The sequence below is a fragment of the Tachysurus vachellii genome, chromosome 20 (assembly GCF_030014155.1).
Source record: "Tachysurus vachellii isolate PV-2020 chromosome 20, HZAU_Pvac_v1, whole genome shotgun sequence".
NCBI lineage: Eukaryota > Metazoa > Chordata > Actinopteri > Siluriformes > Bagridae > Tachysurus > Tachysurus vachellii.
In genome coordinates, this window is record NC_083479.1 from 10,514,627 (window position 1) to 10,529,275 (window position 14,649).

Below are 14,649 nucleotides of genomic sequence, written 5' to 3' on the forward strand. Positions count from 1 at the left end.
GTTGTCTGTTACTTTTTTAAATGAATTCATTTTGGCTGAAGTGTAGCCTACAGCCTAACCTGTTTACAGCAGCAACGCATTGTAGGATTGGTGGATGTCAACCACTGTAAACACGAAGACGCTGCACTGTGGGCGTGGTTCCGTTTATTCAGGTATGCCCGGCAGTAATGGCGAGTAAAGGCGAGAGCAAGACGATTTTCTCAAAGTGGAAATATGCTCATTATTTCTGTAAAAAAGTAACTAAAAAGTTACTTTTAACAGTAATGCGTTACTTTTTGGTGTAAGTAATCAACATAGTAATTGAGTTACTTTTTGAATGAAGTAACTAGTAACTGTAACTAGTTACTATTTCTTAGTAACCAGCACAACACTGATGATCACTATTGTTTCGCAAGGACCAATCACTGATCACTATTGTTTCGCAAGGACCAATCACTGATCACTATTGTTTCCCAAGGACCAATCACTGATCACTATTGTCTGTCCCACCCACACTTATTGTTATAAATCTTGGCTATATTTACATATTTACATATACTAAAAGTCAGTTATTCTATGTGTAACCATTTCCTTCATGTCAATTTCTCACCATTTCTCCAACACTACTTTTTTTTTTTTTAGAATTCTTCATATAAATAACAATATTCTAGTTTATAGCACCCTGACCCAAGCCGTCCTCTTTCTATAAAATGCATCATATTATTTAGGATTATTATATTCCTCATATAACACGTTTTAATATGCAAATGATCATGACGTTCAATGAAATAAATGCAAATGAGTCGATGACGTTTTCTGGCGACTCCTGGCGACATTACCTTCTTTCCCCTGAAGCAAACCGGCAAAACGTACCACGAATTTTTATTGTGTTAAGTTGGTTGTCGAATAAACCGAATTAAATCATTGATTAATAGTTAGATCGGAAAAAAAACAAAACAATAAGACGAATTATAATCATGAACGGAATTAGTGAGATCCATGAATCTAGCGTGTAGGGTTTAATGGTGTGCCTGTCTCTTTAAGAAGCTCTCCAGCGACACGAGCACTGAAGGGGGCGCGAGGCTGTAGCCGTAGGCGCGCGCTGTGTGGAGCAGCGCTCGTTCATTCACACTGAGAGAGTCTAAGCGAGGACGGAGCGCGAGGGATGCAAACTGTCCACGTGCATTTAAAACTAACCAAAGAGTCGTTTGATTTTGTTTGGAAACAACTTTAAGAACCAGTGTGTTGTGTTTATAGAAGTCATCGCGGCGCAGAAACATAGAGGACTAGAGATCTGAGCTTGAGTGGAGTTAATTGGACAGATAAAGGATGTCCTGGAGAGTCAGACTGATGCTGCTGCGGTTTGAACTGTAAACATACAAACAAACAAAAAAAGTATTATATGTGCATTGGATGGAGTGGCTTATGTTGTTAAGTGTGACTGTTTGGAAGTGATCAGAACGCTTTAATACCCTGCTTTGGGATCGTGTGGATGCTGAGCGGTCCGTTTATATCCCCTTAAACCTCGCAGTCGCAGTGTTACTGCAGGGGGTGATGGAGTTCCCCTGGACTTTACATGCTTTATGGGTTATATGCACGCTCATCTGTGTACATGGTAAGTTCCTATTTGAAAACCGAAGTGTTTATTGTACAAGTGCAAAGACAACGTCGTACGACTTTATGAGCAAACACGTACAAAAAGTTTCTGCTTCATTCATAATGGACAAAATGACACACACACACACAAAAAAACAAGTTCTGTTCCTATAATTTAGAGCCACACGTGTGGGGATGCTGATGCTGTCTGTGTGCTCTGTCTGATCTGACAGAGAATTTAAAGTGCTTGAATGTTAGAAGTGATTTATAGGATATTTTGTTTGTATTTAGGATGTAGTTAATAATCAGCCTACTGCGTCTTGGTTAAGCACAAAACTCGTTATTCTGCCACAAAACAAAATGCTTTCATAAGCCTTTTCAACTTTTTTCTTTCTTGCTTTGTTTTATTATTATTATTATTATTATTATTATTATTATTATTATTATTATTATTATTATTTGTAATAATGTTTCTTTACATTATGTTTCTTTTTTTTTTCTCCCCTTAGTGAAACATAATACAAAATACTAAACTGTTTTTGTGTTTTTAAAGCCTTTAACAACTTTTATTACACTTTATGATGGTGTAAGTTTATATGAATATTTAAGAGCTATATATCTGAACAGATGATTCTAGGTTGCTTAATCACAGACAGGAAAATACCATATTGTTCTAGGCTTTTTTTAAAGCCCCTATCAGCCCATAATATTCTGGATGATTAAAAAAATACTAAACAATAAACAATTACATAGCTATTTTCATTTGCTCCAGAATAATGCTGGCTCGTCACTTTTATTATTTTAGAGTTTGACTGGCTTAGCTGCTTGGCAATAGCAGTTTTTATAAGGTAGTAAATGCTCTCTGTGAGATCTGTTCATGATCTACCAGCCAGCACAGTTGTGCAGTGAATCAGGAGGCTACACAGAGACCAGCAGGGAAATGATATTTCAAACCAATACACCACTGCTGTGACATAAATTCTGTAGTTCTGTGGTCTCTGTTGTGACAATTTACTGTATGTTGACTTTACTTATGCTTGGTTTACACAGACACACACACACACTTTGAATCAGTACAGGCTGAACTTCTGTGCCTGTTTGAATCATTTGGCTAAGAAACTGGTTGGCTGAGTTAGGCAGTGAAACCCTTCGGTCCGCCGACAGGCTGTGAAAGCTGTTTGAATGTACCGTTGGTATGCATGGAGTGGCTGCTGGCTATCTACTCACCCTCTCTCACCTGATAAAGTAGCAGAGAGAAAAAAGAGGCTAGAGTTACACCTAAAGGGCTTGACTTTGTCGTAGTCATCTGCACTTCTAGGACAGTTTGGTGTATGTGTGTGTGAGCGTGTGTAACTAGAGGAGTTGCTGCAGTTTCTTTTGAAGGGTTTTGAAATAGCCCCGAAACAGCTGTTATTTCTCTCTTGATTGTCCTCAAACTAAATGGTAGTGAGCCATGGATTAAGGGGCAGAACGGACCTTAACAGCATACGTGAGAAAATAGCTGCACATACTTCACTGTATTTTGTCGTTGCTTTCAGCGAACACTACGCTGTTTGAATTGAAGTGCTGCAAATGAGCGGTGTCTTTTCTGTAAGCTAAACAAGCTTTTTTTAGGGATTTAACCACTATGCTTGTTAATATTTACTGATGTCTTGATACCCAGGGAAGAGTGTGTGTTTGTCAGAGGACTGGCCCAAAGGGTTGTCCTGATTACAGCCCTATGCAGACATTGTCGATCTCTTGTCTGTGTATCTACAATGCAGTCTTGTTAGAAAAAAAAAAGCATCTCCAGCCGAGTGTGCTCTGATGTCTCTGTTTGCAGCCTCTAAACACTCGTCCTGGCTATCTGATCCTCAGTAGGACACAATAGATACTCCAGACAATCCTACTCTCTTCAACAAGTCCACTGAGAAAGCATTCTTCCATGTCAACACCACAAATTCGAAAAATGAGTTAAAAATTAAGAATTAAAAAAAATTAAAAATTAAAAATATCCATGCATCTAGATCTTATTGATTCTGCACCGGAACCATAAATAAGGAGTGTAAGAGCACCTTGTATGAAAAAAGTCTCTATATTATTTAATAGATTGTTTCCTACAGAAAGCAAAATGCTTAGTAAGAAGACGTAAGCGTTGATCCGTTAGTAATAAGACGTCTGCACTGAAAAAACAATCTTGCTCATGGTGATGAAGGGTTGAATAGGACCACAGCACAAAGCATCAGCATCAATCTGTCGCTCCTGTGGCCCTGGCTGGCAGTTTAGGACAGCTTAATGGCCACTGCACATTAGTTCCAGTTGTTGTTGTGGTGACCCCTAGGATAGAGACTATAAGGGAAAAATCCTCAACCTATCAACACAATGGTAAAACTTAGAGTAGAGTTAGATGTTTTTTTATTTATTTTTATCCTTATTATTTTTTTTTTATCTTAGTGTACATCGCTTCTTGTTAAGGTGTTCACATTTCAAGGCTGTGTGCAACTTAAACTAAAAGCTGCAGTGGTATTGTGTCTTATTTGGCACCAAGGACAGCACTTGGTGTCTGTGTGTGTTTTCTGGAATCTGGTTTTGTACTGGAACCTTGTTGTGGCACTCGGACAAACTTTTATAATAAAATAGTAAAAGCTCGAAGCACATATTGGTTAAGGAAAATAATCAATAAGCTTATTTTTAGATTAAATTATATGGAATATTCCCAGAATAAGTTCCTTATTTTGTCAAATATGTTATTAAAATTATTTTTTCTCTTTAATTTAATATGACAGAAAGTAATTTGCAGCTTATTATTGGGAAACTTGAAGGTCTTTCACTCTGCAATCCTGAAGTGATGACACTGGAGGCAACTTATGTAAATGTGTAATGAATGTGTCCTTAAAGAAAGCTTCACCACATCAACAATGAAAAATCTTTCTGTGTTAAATGGCATGTTTTAAATCAGTTCAGGCCATGTGAAATGTCCTGTCATATAAATCCATGTGAATGAGCTATTACTTTAGAAACAAGAGCATAAAATACAACAAAAATTAATATACATTAATATAATCTTCTGATAGAGAGGTAGATTAAGAATTCATTGGAGAACAGGAAGAGAATCAAATTAATGAATAAACAGCCAATGGTTGTCTCTGTGAGTAACAATGATACATGTGATATTATTTGCAGAAAAACCATGTTGTTTAGCACCAATCAGATGATCAGATTTCCAAAATTGTTCATCATCTAGGGTTAAGTCATCTTGAAATATTAAAATAGGTAATACATAAAAACAATCAGACATCTGACTTGTGTCACACCAGGATTCGTCAACATGCATTAAAATTTGTCGATAAACTCCTGGAAGTGATTGCAGTCAGGGACATGGCAATTAGTCTGGTGTTATTGATCCTGTTGTAGTTTTGGGGTGATATCATTTTGAAGAAAGGCGATTACGAGCCTATACAAGACTACACAGTTTACAAGCATGTGGAAACTGGATTCTGAGAGTTGAGAAACACAGTTATAGACCTCAGTTCAGATGTGTGCCGATTTCCCCCGTCTGGCTCCAACACCTCTTGGTATCAGAGTCAACACTTTTAAACTGAGCTGTCTCCACTTCTCAAACAGCAGGAGTGTGTTTGGTGTGTTTGCATACAATGAGTTTGTGTGGTATCCTTTGAGGCCTCAGTGTATCATCTGAGATTCAGTGAAGTTTGTTTTCTTACTTACTGTTTGCTTGGTGAACTGAATAAACTCAACCGAGATAGAGTGTTTGTGTGTGTATGTGTGTGTGAGAGAGAGAGAGAGAGAGAGAGAGAGAGAAAGAGAGTGTGTGAGTGAGTGTGTTGGTCTTCTGAAGGACACTGTAAACAGTAGGCCTCAAGGCCATGTGTGCTCTCTCATCAGGAGCCCTGAAGCTAATGACACAGTCTCTGTCTGCACTTACAAACAGACGTGCACACGTACACACTCACACAGCAAATACACACACACACACACACACACACACATGCTCTCTTTACTCCACATTCGCACCGCTAACATGGCTGTGATTTGTCAGCAGCTCCCTGCCATTGCCATCAAACTTGAATGGCTGAAAGAGCTTTAGAAAAAAAAAAAATCCAAGCGCTTGCTTTTCTCTATGAGTTTCGAATGACTTTTAGGCTATTTGGCACAGGTTATTACTGCCACAATTGTTGTTTAATGGGTTGCCAATGGAAATCGCAGCTTGTAAGTTGATTGTATTGATTGCCGAAAGCAATGTGAGGGATAGACAGAATGTGGCTCAGACGGTCTTTATTTCTGTTGAAAATTTTCAAGTGCTAGCAAGGTGCACACGGATTTATTTCAGCGAACAGGCAACACAGACTGATTTTAACAGCTCTCTTCTTCTAGAAATTGTTTTCTACAGGGATGGTGATGGTCTCCTTTGCATTAACAAGTTGCCTGACAGGAAAGCATTATTAGGTCAGCTAACAGAAAATGTCAGTGATATTACTTTTCTTGCCCTCAGAACACAGATTATTTACCAAAATCGTAGCCAATCCATTTATAATGTAACTATCCTATTGGAAGCTTATCGGAATAAGTATTAAGTGTTAAATCTCCTTTCAATATAAGAGTAGTATATTGGTGTTATATCTTGTTTAACATTTGTAATAACTTTCTGCCTGATGAGAAATCTGTATTAATAAGGATTATAAATAATATTCATCTAAAGGAATCACACATATGTCAAATACCAGAGGTGTGAAAACACCACTTGAATTAATTGGTTCAAGTGTAACTTCTACATTTAGAGTTTCTGTAGCAAAGTATATTCTTTCCAATTAAGCCACTATGAAACATTTAAACATGTTTCTCCTGTGCACCCTAATCTAATCTATGCATAGTACCCAATGTTTTGGGTAGTTTAGGGGTTTTCCTAGCCACTCATTTTGACCCATTTCCTGTGGTAATCTTTCACCATCAAGGAAACAGAATATATCCTGGCTATGATCTGTTATCTTCTGGAGCAAATTCAGGGGAGGGTCCTGCTAGGCGAAGGAGAATGTTAATGATGATACATGAACTGCTGTGCAAATTGAATATGCAGAGACTACTGATTACATGCCTATTTTAAAATCTGTCAGTCAGTGCAGTGCTAACGCTCGCTTTGCGTTTCCACATTATGACTTCTGCTTCACTTATTTATAGCAATTTGTTTTTGTGAACAGCAAGTTTGGTTATTTACAGCGAGGAATCGTGCTGGTGGGGATTGGTGGTTTAGTTTTGAGATGAATGATCAATACGTTTTTATTGTTTTATCTTGTTTTTCCCCCCATTTTACTTGTTGAATAATACCTAAAACTGAAAGTTCCCAGTGTGCTGTGCAGCGCTCTGACAGAACCTTTCAAATGCTGTGCTTAGCAAAAGAAAAAGAAAAAAACTTCTAGAAACATTCCATTGCCCAAAACCTTTATACTGCTATCCTTACTACTGCCTGAAACATTCTGGACTAGAATTAGTCACACAGACGTAAGAACCCCTCCTCCAAACAAAACATGGTGGATCTGTATCGGCTCTTGAAGCAGGCAGGAAGTGCAGAGGTGGGATTCTGTAGAGACTAATCTACTGCAACAAGGAGGTTTGCAGGCCACCACTGGGAGGACCAGGAAACTGATGCTATCTGTGCCAGCTGTGGTATGCTGACTACTCTGGTATATCTCTCGTTCTCCAATCACTGGAGAGATCTGTTTCTGGAGGCCCTTGTTCAAGCAGCTGCTTCGAGTCTCCACTGTCTTTACTCATGCACAATTTAGTATTCATACCCCACTTCTTCCCTTCCTGCATCTCTACAGGAAAAGTCAAGCCCCCCTCCTGAGATATGTGATACCATCCACATATTTTCCAGATGTATTTTTCATTGGGTCTGAGAGCTAGAATTAAATATGGTAAAAAAGACAGTATTGCCGTGTGATGACCTTGCAGAGAAGAGTAGAAAATCAGAGCAAAACTCTGGACACTTTTCACAAAACAACCACTTTGTGATTGCGGAAAACCAATAGGTTAAGGGGCAAAACTTCAGTATTTCAGACATGATTGCTTTCAGCATCCCTGCGTTATAAGCAAAAAAAAAGAAGAAAAGGCCAGAGGCAGTCTGGACCATGTCTGAGCTGCAGCACTGGGCACAGGTTTTTTTTTCCCTGAGCTATCCCACAGAGAGTGAGAATGCAAGGTTACACTACCTTCCTTCACTATCTTCTATTAAAGCTCCACAGAAAAAAAAAATCAATAACTTCTACTGAGCACTACTAATACCCACTGGCTCAAGCTTGTGGATTTTTTTATATATATATTGCTGAGTTGCCAATGCTTTGAGCAGCATAATGATGAAATTCTGTTGAAACATTGATGCGATTAGAAACCCATCTAAGAGATGCATTCAATATTTAGATTCTCATATTCAGGCATGAACTATTCTCTGACATTTTTCTTAAAATGAATAGACACTCATCAATAATGTTACCAAATTTTTGACCGTAATCCCAAGGCACACTTTGAGTAATTATTCATTAACCACAATATTTAAATAATTTCCAAAGGCAGCTTTCGTTCCCTTTGCGCATCTCGAAAACTGTCAAAATTACACTTGTGAAAAAGTTTAACCTACAAGGGTTATTGCTTAGCTTTGAACTACATCAAAGCTCATGTAACAGACAGACCCTGAACCCATCGTAGTGCAGAATTCCTATTTTTGAAAGGAAACATGACAGCTTGCTGTCTCTTTCTATCAGAATGAGAGAACCTAAACCTTGCCACACATATACCTACCAACTTTCTTAGATATACGACACATAAGCTACTTGAGAACTCCCAAAGCTACTCAAATTGTTTTCTTTAAAAAATATTGTCACAGGACTTCCTGACTGCCAGTTTGTTTAATCCATCCCCAGTTCTCTTGGCTTAAGCGGAAAAACTGTTTGTCCCTGAGGTAAGCACAGCCTCTGCTATGTAATTTCCTTTGAGCCAGTGACTGGTCCACCCCCCCCCCCACCCCCCCTTCTCTCTTAGTGAAGGGGCATAGCTTTATGGCCTTGGGTTTGTATTCTAATGCAAGTGTCCCTTTGTTGTGTCTGAGTGCAAAGAAAAGTTTGTCGAATAAAGGGTGTTCAAGGAGACACCCCCCACCTCCTAATTGAACGGCAGTCAATGAATGAACATTTGCAAATCAATTCCCAGAAACCAGGAGCAAAACAGAAGGAGGCAAACTGTAAAACAACAAAGTTAGGTTCAGGGGGTTGGCCGCTTACTGAAAAGAATTGCAGATGAAGCTAAAAAAAAAAAAGAAAGTTAGGACTTTTCTGATGCCTTGGTGTTATGTTTCTCTGTTCCTGTAAAAAGCTTGGCTTGTCAGATCCACATATAGTAGGATCTTTTTTTTTTTTTTTTAGTTGGTGCTCCTGCTGTGATCACGCTTCCATTCCTGTCATGGATCAGTGCTTGTAGAATTAATTTTAAAGGTGCAGTTAAGATGCATCTTTTTTGGAGTTTAAGCTCTTCAACGCTAGATTTGCGTGAAGTTTTATCAATTGATATCAGAAATACTAATTAGACCTAGATTCTCTGATACTGTATATCTTAATTCTCTCTAAGCTCATTAGTCTTTAGTCTCTTCTGTATGCGTGTTTACCTCAAGGCCTTCACACATGCCTCAAAAGAGAGAACAATTATTGGATTGACCTCTGAACTATTCTTGAATGGTTACCATGGGAATGGCATCTCCACACAGAATATTTGGCAGATTTGCGTATCATTAGGTTTCTCCATGCATTGTTGTTAATTCCTTATTTTTTTATTTTGAACAAATTTACTATTGTTTAAAGGCATAAAAAAGGCAAGACCCAAGTGTCAAGCCTCAAGTGTTCTTCTGTCTTTTGTTGTTCTTGTTGTTTTTGGACACTTCTTGCCAGAGTGTAAGTCATGGTGATTTGTGGGGGTCTTGTTCTGTGAAGATCTCATTCCAGCAAAGCTCCCATCCAACCCTGTTAGCAGAGATAAATCTGCTTATTGCTAAAAGCCCATTCGGAGAGATCAGAGGAGTTGGCAGGACCCAGGCTTCACTCTCAGAGTTGGCATTCACATCTTGTCCTTGCATCGAGACAACAAGGTCAAACATTCACTAAAGCGTAAGTGCTGTGTAAGTTCAGGAGCATTGGCACTTGAGCTCAGCAATACTCCTGCATGCTCAATCACTCGTACTGACCAAAATGTATCCCACCAATATGATGGCTTCATGATTGCAAATTCATCCCAAAGGAAAAATTAAGGTTAACTGTTAACTAATGAAACCAAGTGCCAGGATTTAGCTGTGTTGTAGAACTCAATTTGAATGAAATCCAAAAATCTTGCTGAACTGGACATCCTATGAATTTTGTATACAGGGAAGGACACATCATGAATTTCTTAGTAGCCGAGTAACCATACCAATATGCTGCTCAGTCTAACATTTAGGTTTCACAGAACTGACTTGGCAGAAAAGTGATGTCATTATTTTTAACATTAGTTAAAAATAATGACAAGTGTATTAACACAAATTAATAGAAGTGGGCAAGTTCTTTATCTTCTTCAAGCTCAATTTTTAATTTGTGGTCTTGTGAAAAACTCACAAGTGCTAGCAACAAAAAGCACAAGGTGGTATGCATTTAATATTTGCATCCGAATAGTGCCTTTGTTTTCCCTCAACATGTTCAACCTGTTTAAGGCTGTTTGTAGTAAGCAGGAGTTTTATGACATCTTTACGCTGCAGTTTATTTTGCTCAGATGGCTGAAACGATATCAATTTGAGACAAGTATCCTGCACTATAGTTACAGCATCAAAGTGTGTCTCAGCACTGTGAAGTGCTTTAACTTGGCTACATACTGAAGAAAGACCTTTATTTTCTGAAGATCAGCAAGAAGTAGATTTTTTTCTTTTGTGGTTATTTAACAAACTAATCCATTAGGCAGCTTTAAATAAAAACTAGGCTACTGAATTGACAGTCCCTGCTATAAGATCTAATGTAGCTTAAGACCTCTCTCTGTACATGGTATCAAGGAGCATGAAAGCTTGCTTTTAGACTTATTTCTCAAGCCTTGTGAGGATGTGTTTATAACCATTTTTCTGTGTGCATAGCTTAAAGATTCCCTATGGTATAAAAGCACTTCAGTAAAGCACTCCCTGCTTCCCTAAGTGTCTGTAACTCAGACCATGGGTTGTAAGCATCTCCATATCCTCAAAACACTATTGTCTGAAAATGTGGTGGTCATTTTTCTTGTAATTCCAACTATGTGACATCTGCACTATCATGGGTCAAATATACTACTGCATATACAAGTAGTTTTGTTAAAATAGGGGATCTGGTTTGTATAACTTGGAAATTTGCCACAGCTCAGAATCAGCTAGCCTCTGCTGTTCTGCATCAATCCTGTTTAGCTCATTTTACACACACAAGTACTTTCCCTTTAAAGTCCCTTATGTTACATCTCCTCTGTGGCAGGTCCACGCGTTTGGCCTGTAATATTTATAAAGCTGCTCTCTGACTCTATGCCTGCTGAGCCTCTCCTCCACCCCCTGCCAACCACAGTCTGTTCGATGCTCTATATGTGTCTGCTAAAAGCTATTAGCCAAGCCCTGGTGGTCTTCTCTCACTTCACCCAGCAGGCCAGAAGGCTTTTTTGTTTTCAGAGGCAGAAAGGGTAAGAGGCTTGGGGATTCAGTGGTGAGCTGTCTGTACACAGCCTGGTGATTGGGCTTCTGCTCTCTAATGTAGTCACTCTCTAAGGTCACCGTTTCATTTAAAAAAAACAGACAGGAAATGGTATTTTTTTGGCTTACATTTGTTACTAGCTTAAGGGCCATTTTACTCTAAACTTTACTGGGAAGTAATGGAAGTTTGAAATATATTGTGAAGTGGGTTGAATTTGTCTTCAAGTGCCCCGAGTGGTAAACAAAAGAGGTCCAAAAAAGGCTTTCTTTCAACTCCAGGTAATTGGTATGAGTGGAAATCCAACAAATTCTGCCTTATCTTCTCGATCTACTAAAAAGCATTTGTTCTTTGTTCATAATCCTATCGGGCCCTGGAGGATTTAGTGGAAGGGAAAGGTATTTGCCCAGTGGAACTGAAACAGCCTTATCAGAAATATCTTACACCTGTGTATGTCAGGAGCTGGTCAGACAGCCTCTCATCGCTCTCTGGCTTTTCACAGAAATATGGGCTGCTGTCCATACAAAGCCTAAACCATATTATTAACCCTGGTATAATTATAATCATCAGAAAGAATATAGCAATTAGTTTGACAGTTACTAAGTGCAAAAGCTTCTGGTTTTATTGCAACATCTTTGCCGTTAGTTAAAAATTCACCTGGTTTAGTTTTCAGTATAAATCTAAAATTGGAACCAGCACCTTTATATTTTCAAAAGAAAAAAAAATACAATTTCAAATAGAAATCTGAAGAAATGATCAAAAACAGTCCCCCCTTTCCTCTGCATTTTTCAAAGCACAAGACAGAATTATTTCTGTGATCCTATCCCACTTTCCTCCCACGACACCGTTTTTCTCCTGTAACTGTTGAATGTGGAGCATGTCATTTTGTGCCACCCAATTTAAACGCTATACATCGCAGCCATGCATATATAATGTGTCTTCATTTTACTCCTCCAAGTCCTGCCAGAAATAGTATTTTCTTTTTTTCTTTTTTTATTCATGTCTATCACAGCTTGCATAAATGGCCTGCAGAGAGACGGTTTCCCAAATGTAGACTCATGAGCTGACTTTGGCCAGTTTTTTTTTTTATATGTTCTATTAATTTTAATTAGGCCTGTGTATTCCTGACAGCACCCTCCAGTAATTATTTAACCCTCCCACTTGTAATGAATCAAATCTGATTATTTTTGATACAGCAGGTTAAATCTGGTTGTTCTAAGCACCGGCACTTATCTCTGAATCCCGTCTTATCACAGGATCTCGGCCGAGGTTAGAAGATGCACCGCCGCGAATCGTGGAGCATCCATCAGACCTGATTGTATCGAAAGGAGAGCCGGCAACACTGAACTGTAAAGCTGAGGGCCGGCCGACACCCATGGTGGAGTGGTATAAAGATGGAGAGAGGGTGGAGACAGACCGCGAGGACCCTCGCTCGCACCGCATGCTGCTCCCTACAGGTTCGCTCTTCTTCCTCAGGATCGTGCACGGACGCCGGAGCAAGCCGGATGAAGGCGTCTATGTGTGTGTAGCCAGGAACTACTTGGGAGAGGCCGTCAGTCGCAACGCATCTTTAGAAGTTGCAAGTAAGTTGTAATGTTTGATTGTTTCTATTTTCCTCCATGTTTCTTTTAGCTTTGTGTGCATTGTTTCCTATTATTCAAGTTATTTCCTGTTATTATTATCGGATCCTAGTGGGAGAGTAAGTGCTGGTCTTAGAAGATTAGACTGGTACGATATAATGATTTAATCATCTCTGCATGACATTACATTGCCACGATATCCACTGACATTTACTCAGATTATATTATATTATATTATATTATATTATATTATATTATATTATATTATATTATATTATATTCTAAGACCTGCCACCGTCACACATTTTGCATCGGAGCTTCACAAGTTACAACATAAACAACTAAAAGTGCATCATTTCTGTAGGTGTTTCGACCACTCAGATATTAACTAACTCTGTCTGGATGCCTTGCCCTCTTCCCTTATCTAGCTTGTTTCATCTGGATTTGCAGCCTGTCTTGTCTTGTTAAAGGGAGAAAGGGAATGGGAGTTCATCAATGTGTACTGAAGTCTGTGAGGATATGGCAGGTTTAGCTGACATTAGACAGTTATATATGGTATTTAAATATCATATGTAACAAATAAATATTTATTGCAGATGACACCAAATTATTTCTGCTGAAAATAGTCTCACAGTATCACACAAGCTTATGAGGACGTGATTTGTAGATTCAGAACAGATAGCTAGACAACAGAATATGTGAAATACAATAGAAAAGAATGAGTGATTTGTGAAGCTGGCTGCTTCCAGGTAACAGATGTTTGCTCAAGCCACATCATAGCTCTCATGGAACATCCCCAGCCTATAACAGAAGGACTTCTAATATCCAGCCTGGTATAATCAAATATAGACGGCACGATTTGATTACCGTCATTCGATTATCAAGTATCCAGATCACGTGTTTTGAAAATTGTGGGTTTTTTCCCCTTTATTAAAAAAATAAAATAAAAGAGCAATGAGTTATGCCTGAAATTCCCAAAAAACAGTGTTGAGTTGGACTTTGCTTTGCTTAAAGTGACTGACAGTCTTCTGTTTGGACAACTCAGTCTGTGTTTACTTACTGTCTACAGAGACATGATGTAGCCCTGAACCCGTGTTGGTTGCCCTCAAGACAGACTGTTTAAATGCTTTACCATCTGCTGAGCGTGGTAGATGAGGGGTAATATGCATCGTTTACTCTCACTCCAGAGAGAGAGAGAGAGAGAGAGAGAGAGAGAGAGAAAGAAAGGGAGGGAGGGAGAGAGAGAGAGAGAGAGAGAGAGAGAGAGAGAGAGAGAGAGAGAGAGAGAGAGAGAGAACGGGTGGTCTGCCAAACTAAAATAGTGTTTCTGCATAGTTAAGAATTCAGAAAATTACAGTCTTCTCATGTCCTTTTTTTGCTCTATGTTCTTGGCAGATTGAATCACTTTACCTTCAATCCAAGAAATCTATTTTTCTCTTAGCAGATTTATATGACCTTCATGGCTTGTGTGATATAAGTGATTACAGAAAAATACTGAATAGCTGCTTACTCATCTTCTAGGGCTGTATAAGATGAATACACAAATAGTAGTGAATACACAAACTAGCCCCTTATTTATAAGTGAACTCTTCACCCTTTTTTATGCAACACAACAATAAATCTGAGACTTGCCTAATGATATTACAGAAAATCTGAATCCATGTTTTCAGAGTTCAGTGAAAGCGCATCACCGCATAACGCTTCCCAGGCTCGTTTGCGGGTTCATTCTGAGTTCATGTCGATGTTTGCCGAGTTGCGTTATGAACGCTGCTAATCAGATGGCTGATTCTGAT

The 14,649-nt window shown here is 38.8% G+C and overlaps 1 protein-coding gene across 2 annotated transcripts in view; it reads left to right on the plus strand.

Moving 5' to 3' along the window:
• Window positions 1-1,078: 1,078 nt before the first annotated feature.
• The window catches only part of robo3 (roundabout, axon guidance receptor, homolog 3 (Drosophila)), a 79,061-nt gene continuing 65,490 nt past the window's right edge, over window positions 1,079-14,649 (plus strand). For both annotated transcript variants that reach the window (XM_060895814.1, XM_060895815.1), the window contains exons 1-2: window positions 1,079-1,594; window positions 12,533-12,859. In XM_060895814.1, the coding sequence (XP_060751797.1) occupies window positions 1,534-1,594; window positions 12,533-12,859 (388 nt within the window). In that variant the 5' untranslated portion in view covers window positions 1,079-1,533. The remainder of the gene's footprint in view (window positions 1,595-12,532; window positions 12,860-14,649) is intronic.